Raw genomic sequence first — 19,094 nt, 5'->3', positions numbered from 1 at the left:
GAGCCCGTGGGCTGCAAACAAGCCCTGAGGAAATCAGACAAGGCCAGGAAGAAAGAGCAATCCCATAACCCTTCTCCATGGCTTCATTTCTATACTCTTTGGATGTCTGCACAGGGCTATGCAGGACAATGCTGGCAATTTCTTTTAACTTAACAACATGAGACCCCAAGAAAAAGCTCCAGAAGAGCAAAGCCTTACCGGATTTGATGGATTTTTAAGGTTGAGCCCTTGTAACTCATGGCTACAGAGCCAAACATCATCTCTCCAAGCATATTTGCATCTGAGGAACACCGAGAGCCCTGCAAAATATGCCATTAATTTTTATGTTGCACAGTTGATCACTTTTTGGGCATTCTTAATTAAGGCTCTACCTAAAGGGGAGCAGGAAACATCATTTTGGCTTAGAATCTTTGAAATATCATCAGTAAGAGCCTACTTGTTTGTGCGGCCACATCTTTTGCACACTGGAATCTCAGTCTTGCACAGCAGTTTGGAATTTACCACGGCTGTTTCTCATCACACCAATAATACTCTTTCTACAAATATAGTTTTGAATCTGATTTTCTCCCACATACACTGTTGCCAATCTAACATTTTGGTCTGGGGAATACCATATGCCTCAGAAACCTTGGGGCACGACCTCCGCTCGTGCATCGTTCTGCCCCTCATGGATGCACCTTAACTTTGACTCTGAGGGATGCTCTGCACCCTCGGCCACCCTGCCACAGAGGAAGAGGCGAGCAAAACTTGTTAGAAATCAAAATAGAGCCTTCCAATAATACAGCAACCAGTCTGTAAGATAATAGTCACCAAACACATTGTAGAACCTTTGAAAAATGTATGCAAAACATACTAAAATGTATGACAAGCTGTTCGAACACCTAAATTCACTACTTTCCATCATTAATTAGCAACATCAGTATTAGACTAGCTCACAATTTTGCACGCTTGGGTAAATCAAGTACATATACAGTTATCTTGTACTAGTCAAATAAGTAACACTACAGATAATGGGTTGGAATCAGATTTAAGTTAACAATGAAGAACTTAATTCTACTGATTTAAATGGGCTTACACTATGTATGAATGAATTTGGAGCCAAGCCTACATATCTTTTGTAGGCTGAACAGTCAAAACCGGCATTTTCTAGCATTAAGACAGAATAGTTTTCAGCCAGTAATGTACGGGAGGGTCGAACTGAATTTGTGGGGTAGCACTATAATACTCCATTTTGTAGAATGAGATTTATGGGATGTCTCTTGGAGATGCTTTTTTTTCAAAGCCCATTAATTAATTAATTTATTTCCTTCCAAGGCAGCTCACATAATTCTTTTTTGCCTCTCAATCTTATCCTCACAACAACAACCCTGTGAGGTAGGCTAGGCCAAGAGTCTGTGACTGGTCACCCAGTGAATCCACGGCAGTGAATCCATGGTGGAGAGTAGAACCCAGATCGCCAGAGTCCCAGTTTCACTCGCTTAACCACTATACCACACTGCCTCTCAGAGTGACAGTTGTTTATTTGATGGGCAAAATATGATAATATAGGTATAGATACTGCTGGATTGAATGGGCCTTTTGTCTTTCTCGTTTTCCTCTAAGTTTTTTTTTTGCAGGTATTTCATCACTTCTCATAGCTTTTGATAGCTGAAAATCCATAAGTGCACCTCACTGCACTGAAATTAATACTTTGCAAGGCACGTAAATTATTCAAGGGAGGAGCTATATTCCATCCTTTGCATCAAACATTTAATTCATTGACATTATCTTCAGATATGTTTAATTTCTCCTCAGCACTTTTAAGAGAATATTGCCAAGGGCATGTTTGCTGCCTCTTCAGTACCGCATGTGGGATACTAATAGATGTGACTGATAATACTAATTGTGGCAGAGATTGTGAGTAAAGTCTGCCTGATGTGGGATCTAAATGAGGCAGCAACTTCAATTCTGGGCAGAGTACACTGTTTTCTTTGTGTAAGAGGAAAGGAGTTGAAAGAAACCCATGTCTCTTCCTGTCCAAACCACAGCAGATACTCTTCCATGATGAGGAAAATAATTTTATGCTCAGGCACGGCAGCACATGAAAATGAGGGGGGAGGTGACAGGGAGAGAGGGAGGGAGGGAGGGTGTGTGTGTGTGTGAGAGAGAAAATGTGTGTGAGAAACAAAATGTGTGTATGTATATGGCAGCGTTTATGTAAAAGCAAGAAAATGTGTATATGTGCAAGTTCATGTTTTGAGTGAAAGGATGTGAGAAAGCAGGAAAGTGTTGGGGACAGGGGTTAAAAACAGCAACAAATGTACATTAGTAAAGCTCGGTAATCTGGTATTAGAACTGTATATTTAACATCCTTAAAGCAAAATTCCAGAATATGTTATGTTAGGATTCACCACTCCTAAAACAGAGAATTACTTCACTACAAAGGGTATAAAAGCTCAGCTCTATTTTAGGAAGGCTGAATAGAAAGCACTTGTGATCAGTGCAAGGTGAGACGACAGAAATATATCCAGTCAGATGATTCTGGCTGCACCGGTGGCCAAAAACTGTCCTCTTACGTAAAGTGTAGCTCAAATTCAATGGGTGCCAGTCTCATAAAACTTTTAAGTTGTCAGCAAACAAAACTGTACAGTTTAACATTTTCAAATTGCTTTCCATGCAAAAATAGATGTTTTGAAACATCCTGTAGCATAAGGCTTCACAAATATCTAAATCAAGCATGACAGACATTTGAAATACAGAGAGATTTGGAAGGGCGCTGGGAGTCCATGACTGTAGACAAACTTTTGAAACGGCAGTCTTAGAATCAAAAATTTACCATTCAAATTCTCAAAACTCTATTTCTGTATCAATGACAAAAACTGATCTGAGAGCGATTCTCCTCTTCTGGTTCTGACTAAAGACTCAAGAAAAGTCTATTATGGATAGACTGGAAATTTCTATTGGCAATCCTGAGTAAACAATGGACAGTATCCAAGCTGACATAAGCATTAATAGAAATTACCTTGCACTGGCAAAAGGCATTTCTAGCACAACACCAATAATGTTAGCAGGCCTGATGGGTTTTCCAAGGAATCCATTCACGGGTGAGCTAGAAGTTGCTAACACTAGCACAATGTAATTTGCATTAGCTATCATAACTTACTTTAACTCTTGGAAGGGGATACGGTTCATCATTTCCCAAACTTACAAGAAAGCTAAAACTTTAACACTGATTACAAACACCAGAAATAAAGCAGAATTTGTGTTAATTTGTGTAGAACATTTCTGGTTGAAGAGTGAGAGATGGGCCAGCTCCTTTTAAAATCAAACCTCAGCAGCACACAGTGTAAAACCAGGGACAATTTCCCCCTTTGACTCTTCTTTCTTCCAGTGCAAGCCCATTTTCTTTTATTTGCTGGCGAACAGGGCAGGTGCGCACACTACCAAGTTCGCTGCATCCAAGTCACATGCCTCTTAGTGGCTCAATGGTCTCTCACTACCTGTCATCCCTGTTTGTCAGACCAGCCAAACCACCTCTAGTAACATTCATCCTGCTGGTGATATTCTGAGGATTGCCTATTCCAGCCTGCGGCAACATCAGCCATCTGTTTTGTTGGACAATCACCAAAGAATGGCTTCCGGGCTCACTCCCCACCCTACAGTCCCAAGTGCTTCCTAAAAAGGCAGTGTTTTTGAACATGCAACGCAAGTCACGATGCCCACATGATGCAATTAAGAAGAGGAACTCTCACCTGAAATTTTGGACATTGCTCTTTTGTTTCAGAAGATGAAGAGGAGGAATTAATAGAACTGTCCAAAGAGGAGGAACTGTCTCCTCCTGGTCTGAGCTGGCAACATTTTCCAAAGACTTTCACCTGCACATCACTGCAGAGTTTCTGATGGTGAGAAAGACAGTTTGCATTATATTCAGCAAACCCCAAAAGATGTTCTTGAGTATCATATCTCCTGGAAGAACCATATAGGAAAGGAAAGCAAGAGAGCTTTAATTTAGTACAACTATTTTAGAAAGGAGATGACAAGCCAAGTGGAGCATCTTGAAGCATTCTGGCCACTTAATATGTCTTGTTGGTTTGCTGCAAAGTTGGAGTCAGTTTGCAGTTCTCAAATATCACATTCAGAATCTGATTCTAGATGATCATGATTAAACTGTAGGAATAAAGCTGTGCCAATGGCAAAGTCAGTGTAAATTTATCCTAAGTAACCTCTCAGATACCAACTACCACTGCCTATAGATCTGCAGTGGTTGTCCTACATGTGGAAGTTTGGAGGACTAAAACTGGTAGAAAGGTCAGGGTTTCGGACGGTCCTTACAAATAGGAGGTACCTTACGACATGCACACTGATATTGCTCTAAATAAGAAAGGAGCCCACACCACTGTCCCGCACATCCCTTACACTCCTGGCAAAGGTCGGCAGCAGAGAACTGTGTGCAGCTGCAGCCTTCCACGCACAAGAGCAGCCTTTCCTGAGTTGCTGCCTTCCACATGCCTCGGACTACCACACTCGGTCAGCGGGGCTGCACTGGCCGGGTGGATGGCACCTGGTGTCCCACACATTTGAAGGGCACTAGGCTGCAGATGGATGCTCCAGGATGTGTCTGTACCCTGGAGAGAAGCAAGTGCACCGAACCTGGGCCCTTCTGCATGCAAAGCAGGTGCTCCACCACTGAGCTATGGCCTCCCACTTAATCCAAACATGCATGCACTTTAATAATGTGCAGAAAACAAATATCTGTCTCCAGTTGAGGCCATGAACTGTCAGGCAAAGAAGGCTGCTTTCCACATGTGGACTGTTGTACTTGGATCAGCAAGGAAGAATGGGGAGGGGCACAATGGGAGCAAATCCTTCTGTTCCTCCCATGGGATAAAACAACGGTGGGGGTGATGTATGCAGAACACGCTAGGGAGGGGAGTTTATTGACCTTCCACTCTGAGGTGGCCTGGTGTTTCTTCCATGTTTGCGACAGGGCTTGAATTTTTAAGAGGTCCATGTGCAAGCCAGATTCACAGGAAACCAGACAATTTCAAGGGGCAGTTGGTGCAGCTTTTCAACACAACTTCACCAGCTGTTCTAATAACAGATTTCTTGCAAAGACCTTTATGGGAAGGTAGAGGAGAGAACGACTCACATTCAGTTGCTTATGTGCAGCTTCTCCTTCCTCAAAATCCTGCAGGCAGGATGATATGCACGTCTACATGAATACCTCCACCTGTGGACTTTGAAAGCAGGTGGCCTAAGCCTGCACAAAGTCAGCTCCAACTCCCTTCTTCCTCTTTTATGATTGCAACCCAAGAATACTCTCCTGTTTTCACAAGAACAACCTTCTATTATGAGTGGCTGATCATTAAAGAGACAATGCTGAACTTGGGCACTGTTAGAATGACTGCTGGCCAGATTCCTTTTTTTCCTCTCCTCTCCTCTCCTTTCCTTGTTTTTTTTTTTTTCTTTTTGGGTGGTGGGGCATACAATGGTTGAAAACATGTGAATGGCTATCATATGACTTCACTAGCAACTCGTGAACTAGAATTGCAGTTTATCTCTGACAAACAACAGCGTCTTGGGCTAGGCACAGCATCATGTGATAAAACCACACTGAGCCTGCAGGGTTACAGCATCTCTCCTAGGCAAGTCACACTGCAGCTTGCAGCTGACATTGAACATTTGCTTAATCACATTCAGGAGCAAGGAGGCAGATGTAAGTATACACACTCAAGTATACCAAGATTTGCTATGAGGATAAAATGTATTTCCCAAGTAAGCAGCTCCGCAAGCTTGACTTCACTAGCTGGTTCCACACATGAACCATCTTACAGAGGTCCTATACAGTGGTCTTCTTCAGACCACCACCAAACACTGGATCTTGAAGTTATCATTACCTGACTGAAACACTAAGAAAGATTATACCTTTGCCCTTTACAAGGGAATGTAATGCACTTAAGGAACACTTGGGTAAGCAGAGGTCAAATGGTCAGTCTTTGGGATACCATCTGTCAGTAGCTTGCCAGGGAGCAAATCATCCACAAAACACAGAACCCAGACAAATTTTAGGAGACACAATTTTACAACCAAGCAGATGCTTCGGGGTAACCTGCTGGACATCTAGATCAAGTATCTGAGGTGTCCACTTCTCCCCTGCGAGGTGCTTGGATTTGAATGTCAATGAAATACAAGATGCAACCAATCGCCAGTTATTATGCAACAAAAGAAATTGGCCGCCGTGTGTGTGCCTGGCACAGCTCAAGCTGTGTTTCCAAAATTATAGAGAGGTTACTGAACAAGGACTGCATAGACGAGAATCTTGGGATCCCTGTCCCTGAGAGATGCATGCTAAGTGCAGTAAATCAACACCATAGTCCGTGTCCTGCTACTAGCACCATCTGATGCACCCACTGGAGCCAGCCGCACAAGGAAAATAGTAGCAGTGTTTCTACACCCATAGAGTGGGACAGACAGTTCTTGCTAGTTCTCTCTCCACTTCTTCTTGGAGGCAAAGCTTCTGAATAAGACCCGATTCTTCTGTAGACCCAAAAGCCTTCTGCCCTTCTTCAGAAATGCAACCGTCCATGCACCAGTCTCAGTTTTAGGCAAGTCATGTAAAAGTAATGGACTCAGAAGAACCAATCCCATCAGCAGTTTAGGATTCAATGTAAAATGTTCACATCTGTAACCACCAAGTGTCTGAATAAAACCAACTTGCTTAACTTCTGACCCATATGTACACAATAAACTTAGGATGCTAATATCCATGCTCAGCTATTACTGAATTTTGCTTCATCCAAAAGGAAATGAACTACTAGCATAGACCTCTCCAAGCCCAGCCCTTCTCTGCCGTATCTTGGGAATTTCCCCTCACTTAAGAATATCGTATCTTTCATGTTATGGAGTCAGACCACTGGTCCATTGGTACCACTCATCAGTACAAACGATCCAATTCAGTTCTCGCAATCCAATGTACCCAGTGTTGTCAACACTGACTGGCAGCAGCTCTCCAGGGTTTCAGGAATGAGTTTTTCATGACCTACTTGGTGATGCTGGGGATCAAACCTAGGACCACCAGCATACAAAACAGAGGCTTTAACACAGGACCACAGCCACTACCCTACTTTTTGGCCCTTTCTTTTCTTCTCCCAGTGGTTCATGTTACGATTTGAATATTGTTGATTTAATTGTTGTTGATTTAATTTATTGTTGATTTAATTGTTTTTAAATGTACATGGTTGTGTGATTTTAATGAATAAGGGCATAGGGAAAAAATCAATGAAATCAATAAAGATATTCTTAAACATCCACGGTTGCTATCCAATAACAAGTGTCAGCTCTTTGGAACTTTCTATTGCAGGCTTAATATAGTCAATTGCTTTGCTTCTTATCCCCTTCCATCTCTTTTTAAATTTCCAACTTCATCTTCACTAGCTCATGACAGCTTCCATTGCATCAGTCCCTCTAACTACTGTCCTGACTAATACAGTCTTAAAAACATCGCTCCCAATATGGCCTGGGCAGTCAATCACAATATAATGCATATGAGCATGAAACCTGCAGCATCATATAAAGCAGGGGTGGAATACCAGGGGCCAAATATGACCCTTGAGCATTCCTAGAATGCTTTGCCTGTTTTCTTGACTTCATCTTGTTTTCCTCAAACATGTATAATTTGCTGTTTTTCTCCAAAGTTTGTGAAGTTTTTCCTCCACACTGAAAGAGCGAAATGCCACACCTGTGGGTTAATTACTGTCAGCAAAAGCTTGAAGTGAAACTACAGTTTTTTTGGCATTGTCTGAACCTACACACCACTGGAATGCAGCCCTCAAGGTCCTTGGTCTGAGAAAAGGCACAATACCCATGATGTAAAACTGAAGATTTATCAATATCTTCGTAAGTGACAAAGACCAGCAAAATTAACAATGATTAAGAAATCAGCCCTCTGATTTACTCTGGAATTAGAAAACAATGCTTCTTGCACTTTTGGCATACAGATACACAACAGTACAATGCAGTATGGCACATATGCACTGCATGGAACAGAATCATTTTATATATGGTGGCCTGTTTTCAACAATGTTCCGTTTTGTATGCAGGGGAAATTATGTGAATGAGAGAAAAAAAACTTGTCCAAAACCTTACCGTTACGACAACTACAGCTGAGGCAACAGTTTAAAGATAACTTCAGAGTCATCAAGAAAGTAAACTGGTTGCAGCCACATCAGTTCAATCCAGCCCTCTGCAGGCAAGGCGGCTGCACGTGGGGGAAACTCCGCTGAGGTTAACTCACCCTTGCCATGACAGGAGCACACAAACTCTGCCTGGCTGGCTGGCGACGGAGTCTTCTCCCTTCCAAGAGAGGTTCACCAATTCCACCCTGCCCACTCCCATTTATTGACTTATTTATGACAGAACCTTTGCAACCGTTGTTGTGAACCGCGCAGACAGCTCTGGGTATCGCGCAGAAGAAAAACTGCTATAAAGAAATAAAGGAGCACGAGCTGTGGCTGTGAACAGGTACTGTTGGAACCTGAGTTCTCAGAGTGAGGCAGGAGTCTCAATAAAATATTTTACTGCAGTAATTTCAGTAATTAGCAAAAAGCATTTATGGTCTTAATAAAGATGCACACTTAACAAATCACAACAAAGCTGCTAGACAAGAATCAGTTCACGAGCCTCACAACAGAAGTGCCAACTTTCCCTGGGTTCAGCTCACAGAACAAACCCCAGCAAGTTCACAGTTCCAGAGAAAGCAGGAAGGCTTCCAGGTTGCCAGTGCTTTGTTTCCAGCAAGATCGACTGCTGCTTGCTCAGGTATAAATCGAGGGGAGTGGCTGCTAAAGAATACTATTAGGCAGGCATTTTATTATAATGCATGAAGCTGTTTCTACTCTTGCTTCTCTTTAAAAATTAGGCATGTGGTGATCTTACTTTTGCAGTTTTAAATGTTGATTTATAAGCTATCTTGAGTCTGATTTTATGGCAGCAAGGCAGCATTATAGATGTCAGCCGGAATAGGAAACAAATAGGAGTGGGGCACACAGGCTTTGCATGGCTAGCCATACAAGGGAAAACTGGCAATCCAGATTAGATTCATGCACTGCACTCAGGGGTGCCTTTGAGAGCAAGTAAACCAGGAACATCAGTTGAGGAGAGACTGGCCAAACTGTTACCTGGTCCTAATGGGCATAATCACATTTAAAAACATTCACTGACTTTCCAGGCTTAATTCAAATTTCTGGCTTGGACCTTTAAAGCCCTACACAGGCCACCCTGAAGGCCAACATTCTGCCATATATACTTGCCTATCTTCTAAGCACTGCATCCAGGTGCCCACAGTGGCTAACGGAAAGGGGTCTTTTTTGTGGTTCTGCCTGATCTGTAGGACTTTCTCTCCTGCCATGTTCACTTGGTGATATCACTATTATCTTTTCGGCTCCCAGCAAGCACCATCCTTTCATTGGTTCTAAAGATACTTTTATTAAGCTGCTGTTTATGTATTTGATAGCTCATTAATGTTTTTAGAGTGTTTGAATTTTTGAAATGTTCCCTTGAGAATATTTATTCATAAAGAGGGTATAGGACTTCCACTGTTAGTGCTTTTCCCTCTTCACTAGGTCCTTTAGTTGGTAGTAGTCCTGACTGGTTCATACATGGGTTCTGAGATTCCTTTTGGTAACTGTGAATTATACATAATGCAAATCAACAGCACATTAATGATAAAAGACAAAAACAAATACTTATGTTCAGTTTTACACAGAACATAAGGTAGGAATTTCAATTTTATAGAGCATATTTTAAAGTGGCACTGTATAAATAGTTAAAGAGCTTATTAATGATTGACAGGCAGTATAAGAATGTTTCTGATATGCATAATTCATGGTCTGGATCTAGGATGGGCTGACTTCACTTTAAAAGGAAAAACAACCCAAACTTTGAATCCCTCTGGTATGACACTGTGTTTAATTTTAAAACATATATGCTCAAGATATAATGATAATGATGATGATATTATCGTTATCATTATTATTATTATTATTATTATTATTATTATTATTATTATTATTATACACCCCACTGACAAAACTATCTGGGCAATTTACACAATCCATAAAATAAGTGATAAAAACAAATAAAAATATCAGGAAAAACATTTAAAAATTTAAAACAGCTAAAAACAGGTGATAAAAAACAGAAAATAGAAGACATGACAAAAGGGTGACTCTGTGAAAAACCTGGTAATCCCCCTTCAGCCCCTGGGTAGCCGAGTAAGTCTTTGGAAGCCTCCAGAAAGAGGACCATCTTAACCTGGTGATGAGGAGGGCCATCTTGACCTTAAGGGCCAGCTTGGCCAGAGTAGGGAGGCTGTTTCATAAATATCGACCTTCTTCCCACTCCTCATCTAGAGGGTCAAGAGGACTGCAAGAGGCATTGTTGGGCCATGGCTCAATGACCAGTGCTGGAGGCTTCGGCAAGGGGCGGCATAGAAATGTCCTAACAAATAAATAAATAAATCAATAAATAAGAAAGAGGTTACAGCAGGGGTAGCTGTTCTAGAAATCAGAAGCCACATTTGATCATAGTCATTTCTCTATGTAAACATCTGTGATCTTAAAAGGCATTTTAATTCCATCCACATGGGACTGCCTTTGGGACTTATCAAACTTTTAACAAGCACAGCACATACTTAGACTGGTAGAGAAGTGTTCCTTCTAGCAGAACTGTTTGTAATTAGGAAGGGTTGACAGAAGATATATTGCAGGCCTTCCTTTTGTTAAAAAAAAAAAAAATCTTGGCTAGGGTGTGCCATCTCATGAGCTAATGTGTCCCACTCAGCAAGAAATGTCACTCCGGTGGGTATAGGGAAGAGAACGTCGCCTTGTCAGGAGGAGGAAAAATGCACACATGCCCTGAGAATTAGCTGATTTTCCAATTCTCCTGATTTGTTCAACCCCAAACCTTGCATTCTCCTAACCCAACACAGCAAGCACTATATTTGAATAAAGCAAGGATCTATCAATCACAGTAGGATATGTGGGGGTCAACAAGCAGAAGTCATTGAATTCTCAAATGCAGCTAACAGATGCTCTTTTCACAGCAAGAAAACATTTGTCCCACACAATGTTTTACTGCAAAAGGGCAAAAGTGTCGTGGGATGCAGCTAGCACTTCATGTATGCCATCAAGTGAAGAAAAGAAACCATTTGCCACTTTGCTGAGAAATGTGATTGAAATATTTTCACTTTCTATATAAAGTTTCTGTTTTTCAGAAATTGATTCAGTGGTCATTTGTTGGCCAGCTTTGGTGAAAGACTCAGCACACGCAAAAGTCTACTTGAAGATTTGCAGCCTTGCAATGGAAGAAACACTGTAATTAGAAATAAATAAAAATGATTATGAAATAAAAGAGAACGTAGTACACCTGCAGGCATTTTCATTACCTCCTTATTTTTTTTCCTCTGAGAAAAGTTTAAAAGAGCTTATTGCTTGGATTGTCAACAATAACAACAAATTTAAAAACCCAAGGTGGATTAAATATTCCCAAGTAAAGAAATTTCAGGTGAGATGTGATGGGGAGGCAGAATCACACAGTGGAAGACAAAAATGTGCCAGAAGGCAGAGGACAGAAAAAGGTTGATAACATACCCCTGAGCCATTCAAGTTTCTTAGTAATTATAGCTTCCTTATAGCCTGAAGTGCCTGATCCTGCTTAATCTTGGAAGCTAAGGAGGGTCAGGCCTGGTTGAAATCTGGATGGGTGACTTAAATGTTGTGAATCTCTCAGAGAGCTTTGCTATGGGTGGTACAGAAACGTAACAACAACAACCTGAGTAAGATATTATGGTGCCTTCCAGTCTTTAAACTGACTTCAATCCTTGCTTGCCGCAAGAATATAAGAATAAACTACAGGTGCAAAATTCTTTTACCTGACAGCCTAATTTTGTTTCAAAGAACTTTTCATAGCAGCATACCATTGGTCAATGGGACAAAAGAGGAGGGACCAAAATGCCATTATATTTTAGCTTGAAAATCTTATTAACAGTAGCCTTAGCAATGGTATTTTAGATATTTAATTGGGGAAAAACCACCACAAATGCTAGAATAAGCACCAACCAATTAGTGGCTGGGGAAAGAGGATGGGGTCAGGTAAGAGAGTATAGCTATCTGGAAAAAACTGGGGGAGAGATCTGGTCCCCAGGGCTGGAGTTTTGTGCCCCTGAAATAAACACCACATACAAGGTTGCTAAAACTATGAGAATTGTTGCATCCTCTGAAAGAAAATATAAATTAGCAAAAGGCTTGGTGAAAAAGAAGAGATTACTATTTTAATTAAGCCATTACAAGGAATCACTGATGCTCTAGTGCTTGGCAATGCAATCTCCTTTTAAATCTAGCAAAACAAACATCTCTCTTTGAAGTGTAACTACCATTGCAAGGAATGTACTGCTGAATCTTCTATGTATTAAGCTTGTGTTTCACTTTGAAGAATGCATACATAGTATAATCAAGTTTAAAGGAATATTCCTTACCGAGACAGATGCATCTTCAGTTCTTCTTTTAGCGCTGGAGTCAAATAAAACATTTCGGCCTCTTCTTTCGCAGTCCTGGTACACAATTAGTCGGATCTGACTTGGATCGAATTCCGGCAATGGCCAACTATAATAAGTGAAAAAAGAAATGAATAGCTTCTTACAACTGATGCATCAAGTCTATTGAAAGATGGCATCATAAATGGACAGTATAAAATGCTAATATGTATGAAAGACATCAAGAGGCAACTCCTTGCCCAAATCGCACAGTGCTGTAAAATCCTGCTACTCCATGTCAGTTAAAACAATTTCTTCTCAAAAGTACTTCTCACCCTTTTCAATACACAATTATGAGTAGGATTATAATATCTGTGTTAAAAGCACATGCAGTGATAGGTAATGGGTTGTCTTGAATTTGTTTTAGGATTAATATCACAAAAACAATTGATTTCTCCTAAAGAATTTATCATGACCATGGAATCATCATGAGTACTCAGTCCCTTTTTCACAGAAATCCAAGACATATTTAACATCAAATTTCTAACAGTACACTGAAGAATTTTCCTGTTAAGCCCTTTCTCTTTCTCCTGAAAGGCAAAACAACCCTTCCTCCTAGGACTGTGGCCTCTGCCTCTACACAATTGCCTCTACAAATCTTGGAATAAATTGCACTGTGTCTGAAGAGGGAGAGGACCTTTTAACAAATTCTTGACAGCTACTCTCTTAAACATGATTTCTGTCTGGAGAGATGATGCTGAACCACGATTAAAGCCAACAAATATGTGATAAAAAGGGAGGAAGAGGGGAAAGTGCCCGAGTCACTATCTTACAACTCCAACCAGCGTGATGGATGGCAAAGTAAAAACAAAACAAGCAAAATCTAGCACTATTCAGCATTCCTACTCTGAGAACAATAAACATGAAAGGAGGGGGTAAATCATTAGCCCCTCACTCTCCCTTGATGCTTCTGTTACACTCTGCACATGGAGGTCACCTTTGTGAGGAGAAATCTCCATGAAGGGCCTCCATGCAATTCTAAATGCTGATTTCCTGGCGTTCCAGATCGCCCTGATGGACTGAGAGGGCTCTCTTTTTCACATTACTGCCCTCCATGTGTGGATGAAGTTGTGAGTATTGTAGATTGCTCATGGTTTACAATGAGGCAGCACAGAAATGGGACAGTATAAAAATAGGACTATGGGGCGGTACAGAAATGAACTTAAAACAATAATTAATAGTAATAATAATAGTGTGAGTGGGGATAGGGGTATTCCATTGCCTATTATTCTCAGATTTATAACACTTAAATAGGGCTTTTCTGACTTATTTCATGAGTTCCTGTGACGAACAATGCATAATAACCAACGCAGGCAAGCTCTTGGAATTTAATTTCACTATTGATCAAGCGTCTTGTACAAATCCCCATCCCCACACCATCCCCAGATTAGAAGATGAGTACCCAAAAAGTTAGCATGTCAAAGAAAAGGCTATGGTAGAAACTTGCACTCTGACAAAGAAGGAAAGGTAGAGGGAGAAAACACAGCATAAGGATGAGCATTCAATCATGTGAATCTAGCAATATGAAGGCCTGGGGAAAAAATGGAATAGAAAAAGGGAGGACCCTGTTTTTTCCCAAGGACCTAAACAAGTAACATTTGCTCTTGCAGCTTAAGTCATCCATCCTACCAAAAAATAAAGAATAAAAAAATTACAGGCAGGGGTTCAAGTTTGGCTTTAGTTTGCAGTCTACATACCATATATTTCCTGACTTTCTTGGCTGCCTGTTTTATTACTGTTGCATTGCCGCTGACAAAATGTCACACACTGATACAAAATCTGAACCACTGTATAAATAAAAAGCACCTGTGGACAGGCAGCATATGGTAGCAACACATTTTGTAAGGACAAAGTGGTGGTGTGTTTTGAAGAAATGTAGCATCTACCCTCCCAGCTTAAATGTGAAATTGCCATTGAGCCAAGAGAATCCAATGGTGAGAGGAGCAGGAAAAACTAAAACATTATGCTTAGAGTCTTACTTGAGGAGCCTTAAGATTTATTTATATACTGCTCAGGCCACTCATATAAATGTGATTTTCCTGCCCTCAGTGTGTGCTAGTAACCAAACAACTCCTTACCAAATCTCACCCTCAAATCCTTTCATTACCTAACTCTTAGCAGTGACCCACCCCCCACCCCCAGTATTAAAGTATGACTTCCACATGCCAGTATTTTGACATTCGCCTCTGACATCTGTACCTGGCAATGAAGAGCAGAAAATGTTCCAGAAATTTTAAGCAAGTCTGTTTATAAAAAGCTCCACGAGCAGATTACCTACTAAGAGGAAAGTGTGCTAAATATAAAAAGCCTGCTACATTCAGTAACCTGTTTGATCAAGGTAACATGAACCTGTTTACTCCACTGTCTATACGCATGTTATTGAAACTGACTTTGAAAGGATGCGAGTGTGTGCTATAAATCGCCTTTTATAAGTGAGCCAGAAAACTATTATCAGTGTTACATAACATGACCTCTAAAAGCATTCTTTGGCAGCCCCAAAACAGGCTCAGAAACTGAGCACAGGGTATTCGTAAGACACTGGCAAGCTAGATTCCCACACATATCCATCCAACAGCCAGCCACATGTTTTTGCAGCAATTAGATGTGTGAAAAATAAATTGCTCATGTGAAGCCTGCATAAGCGACAAGGAGCGTTTATCAGCGAATGGAGTGTTTGTAAAAAGATCGTTAAAAGATTACTATCATCCCAAACTGTCATGCTGCACTGAAGTTGTGTTTTTTTTTAAAGCCTGCTTCTTTGAGAATCACAAGCTTCCCTCTAAAGCAGTGCTGACCAATGTACTGCCCTCCAGATCTTGCAGGACTACTGTTCCCATCAGTCTTAGCATAGCCAATGGTGAGAAATAATGAGAACTGTTGGCCAGAACATCTGGAGGGCTCCAAGATGCCCACCTCAGCTGCTCTGTGAATGAAACCTTAAAAATGTGCCCTAGTTTTAGCATGAAAACTCAAGGCAAATAAAACAGTCCAACTGATCACCTGATGTGTAACCTGTGTCATAGACAAGAAGATACAATTAGGACAGAATACAGAGAAAATGGTTTCTCGTAGGCAAAGGTGACAGATGGAGATGCTTTTTATTCCCTATCTGTTCAAGATGTATGTGGAACATATAAGAAAAGCTGGATTAGAATCAGAGGAAGAAGTAAAAATTGGTGGAAGAAACACCCATATTTTAAGATATGCAGATACCATAATACTGGCAGAAAGCAGCAATGACTTGAAATGACTCCTGATAAAAGTGAAAGAAGAAAATATAAAAGCATAGCTGCAGCTGAACATTAAAAAAACAAGCATGTCCACAGAAGAATTACAGAACTCTGCTGTTAATAATGAAAAAATTGCAATTGTGAAAGATTTCACATACCTCGGCTCAGTCATCAATTCAAAGGGAGACTGCAGCCAAGAAATACAAAGACTGAGACTTGGAAGGGCAGCAGCTGAAGGAACTAGAAAAGATCATCAAGTGTAAGGACACTTCACTGGAGACCACGGGCAAGATCATCCCCACCATTGCATTTTCAATCACAGTATATGGGTGTAAAAAGTAAACAGTGAAGAAAGCCGACTGGAAGAAGATTGATGTGTTTGAAAGTCGGTGCTGGAGGAGAACTTTGCGAAAACCCTGGACCAAACAGAAAGATGAAGAAGTAGGTCCTAGAACAAATAAATCCAGAGCTTCCTCTAAAAGCAAATATGACAAAAATGAGGCTGTCATACATTGGACACTTCATGAGAAGCCAAGACTCCCTGGAGAAGATAATCCTGCTAGGGAAAGTTGAAGGCATAAGATGAAAAGACAGCCCAAATATGAGATGGATCGTCTCCATAAAGGAAGCCACAACACTGAACTTGGAACTGCTGCATGGCTCTGTCATGGACAGGACATTTTGGGGGACTTTCATTCAGAGTTGCCATAAGTCAGAGAAGCATTGCTGGTGCATAACAACAAAAAATGAATAATGTTTTGTTTTAAAGGATCTCTTTCTACCCTCTTTTTAAACCTTTAGAAGACACTGAAGTGGTACAATAGGTAACATATAACATAATAGGACATTCTATATCAGCCAGGTAAGTTTTGAGTATATTTGCATAATTTGTGTACGAGTCTGTTGTAAATGGATCCACAATTCAATTTGAATATTTAATCACATTATTATATATTATATGCTATAAATATGATATATATTATATTCTGCAATACTGTGCGGCTCCTGTCCAACAGCATCCAGGAAGCCACATGCCTAGGCAGGGATCTGCCATTCTCAGTCTGACTCTCTGACCAGAAAGTCCCCCACTCCTCCTTGATCCTCCCAACACTGCGTTGGAATAAGAGGATTCATTGTTAGCATGGCCAATGCAGCATCTCTCATTTTGCCCAAACCCTGCCAAAGTTCTTGAGTGGGGCTATTGGCCCAAGCAGCTCTTCCTCTCTGGAAGAAAAAGCTGCCCATCATTGATACAGGAAAGTGATGCTTTTTCTGAAGTAGCTTTTTGGCACCTTAGAAAGATCAGGAATGCTTGCTCAGGTCTGTTTTGACATTGGGAGGTCAAAAGGCTTCTAATATGGAGGACCTATTTGAAAGCCCATATAGTTAATTATATGTAACCTATCTTATTACACATCAGTTTTATTGGTATGACAAAACAGACCCAGTGTTGTGGAAGTGTACAAAAAAGACACATCACTAAAATAGCCCCAAAGGACAGAGTTTAAACCAGGGGAAACTACAAACATCTGTTTCTTTCCAGGGGGTGACATTGCAGCAGGGTAGGGAACCTGGGCTACATCCAGCCCTCTTGGGGACCCAATCCCTAAATGGATACGCCAACCCCTTTTTCCCCAAACAGCAATCAGGCGGTAGGTCCCTGGCTTTTCTGCACCCCTCCCCAGAGACCTCTCCTAAGGCTTAGTTATTGACAGAAAAGGCTCCAGGGTGCAATCCTGTGGCGGCAGCTGAGCACTTGAACTGGGAGCTTGTCATCCAGTACCAAGCAGGAGTGGCAAAGGTGCCCCCCCATCCTCCTGCCATGCATTTCTGCTGGAGCGCCGTTTGCCTGTCCAGCTGGAACATCTTGGAGAGGGAGGGGCAGCGGCTGGAAGACGTTCCAGATGGCTCATATCCGGGCCTCTGCAGGCTCTCCCCTCACTGCTCTCCAGAATGCCCCCTTCTCCCCTCTCTGAGGTCGCTTTGCAACTTCAGAGAGCGGCCAGGACCGTTCTTTCTGCACCAGCTGCAAGGCAAGAGGAGGGGCAGGAGTTGGAGTGCTATTTCTGCCCTCAGATCTGGGAATCCAGTTTGGCCTATGGTCCCCCGAGGGGCTGTGAGAGGTTTCCTCCAGATATAATATGCTGGCATTTTTTTAAAATGTTTGATCCTACAGCCTTTTGCACCTGGACCTTTTGTCTTTGGTCCTGCCCATCAGTGGAATGCAGCCAACAAGGGATACAGTAGATGGCCAAACCGTTCTATCATCTGGAGCATGGAACAGTGGCATCTGGTCCTGAGCTGGATATAAAAGATGCTCAGTTGTGAGCGGGTTGTAAAAACACAGCTTTTTTTTAGTGCCAAGCACATAATGATCTGAACTCAACTTATTTTAACCTGCCTTGCTCCCTGCAACCAACAGAGAACAGATACTGAAACACACTCCATTCTTTACCATTTTATTTACCTCTTCACATTTATTTATTTTATATTTGTTTTCTGCTTGTTGCATTTCACCCAACTTTATACACTTTGGTAATTCTGCTGCTCAGCCTCTCCTTTCTTTGTACATCCTAATGGCTGCTATGGTCCCAAGCCATAGGATGCTCTAAAACACCAAGCTCTTTGTTAAGCACCTAAGGGTGCAATCCTATCACCCTCGGGGTGGCTGCTCATAAGCCTTGAAGGCATACGAGCCTCCAGTACAAGGCATGAGACACAGCGGGAACCTCTGCAACACCCTGCATTTTATCTATTGGCCCTCCAAATTCAGCACCTGGAACACAGGCTAGAATCAGGAGCACCAGCCTTCACCCCTCCTCAGCCTGTCACTCTTTTCCCTCCAAGGCCCAGTTGCAACATGGAGGTTGCCAGAGGACCTCACTGCTTTGACTTCAAAATAAATCCTACAATCTCCCAGATGATGTCAGGAGACTGTAGGATTGCTTCCTTAAACCCTTTCTTTTGGTCCCTATACTGTGCAAAGTAGACAGGATCCCACCTTAAAGTACCCAGAAATAAGATACCAGAACAGGTGGATCACTGATCTTAGTGCTCCACCATGTACTGTAACTTGGATGTTCAAGCTGAATCAGACTAATAAAACATTTCATACCAGGAAACAGGTGCAGAAGATAGCAACAAGAAGAAAGAAGCAGCATTGGTCAAAAAGTGAAAAACTGAACAGATTGGGTATACTAATTGTTTTTAAAACTGCAGTTTTATGGATGGAACCACTGATTTAGATGCAACTCAACAGGAGTCAATCTTAACTGAATTCTAGATTAGGTAAACAC

The 19,094-nt window shown here is 41.4% G+C and overlaps 1 protein-coding gene across 10 annotated transcripts in view; it reads right to left on the bottom strand.

Moving 5' to 3' along the window:
• FNIP1 (folliculin interacting protein 1) overlaps positions 1-19,094 on the bottom strand; it is a 98,642-nt gene that overhangs the window by 39,958 nt on the left and 39,590 nt on the right. For 5 of the 10 annotated variants that reach the window (XM_044454510.1, XM_044454513.1, XM_044454511.1 and 2 more), the window contains one exon: positions 12,512-12,638. In XM_044454510.1, coding sequence (XP_044310445.1) covers positions 12,512-12,564 — 53 coding nt within the window. In that variant the 5' untranslated portion in view covers positions 12,565-12,638. Of the gene's footprint in view, positions 1-198; positions 300-3,731; positions 3,876-12,511; positions 12,639-19,094 lie in introns of all 10 variants that reach the window. The other 5 variants (XM_044454507.1, XM_044454504.1, XM_044454505.1 and 2 more) reach the window with 2 other exon arrangements.

This window comes from Varanus komodoensis, unplaced genomic scaffold, assembly GCF_004798865.1.
Source record: "Varanus komodoensis strain SLA01 unplaced genomic scaffold, ASM479886v1 scaffold7_3, whole genome shotgun sequence".
Taxonomy (NCBI): domain Eukaryota; kingdom Metazoa; phylum Chordata; class Lepidosauria; order Squamata; family Varanidae; genus Varanus; species Varanus komodoensis.
Note: the sequence above shows the minus strand (reverse complement) of the source record. Positions and strands in the feature narration are given on the sequence as shown.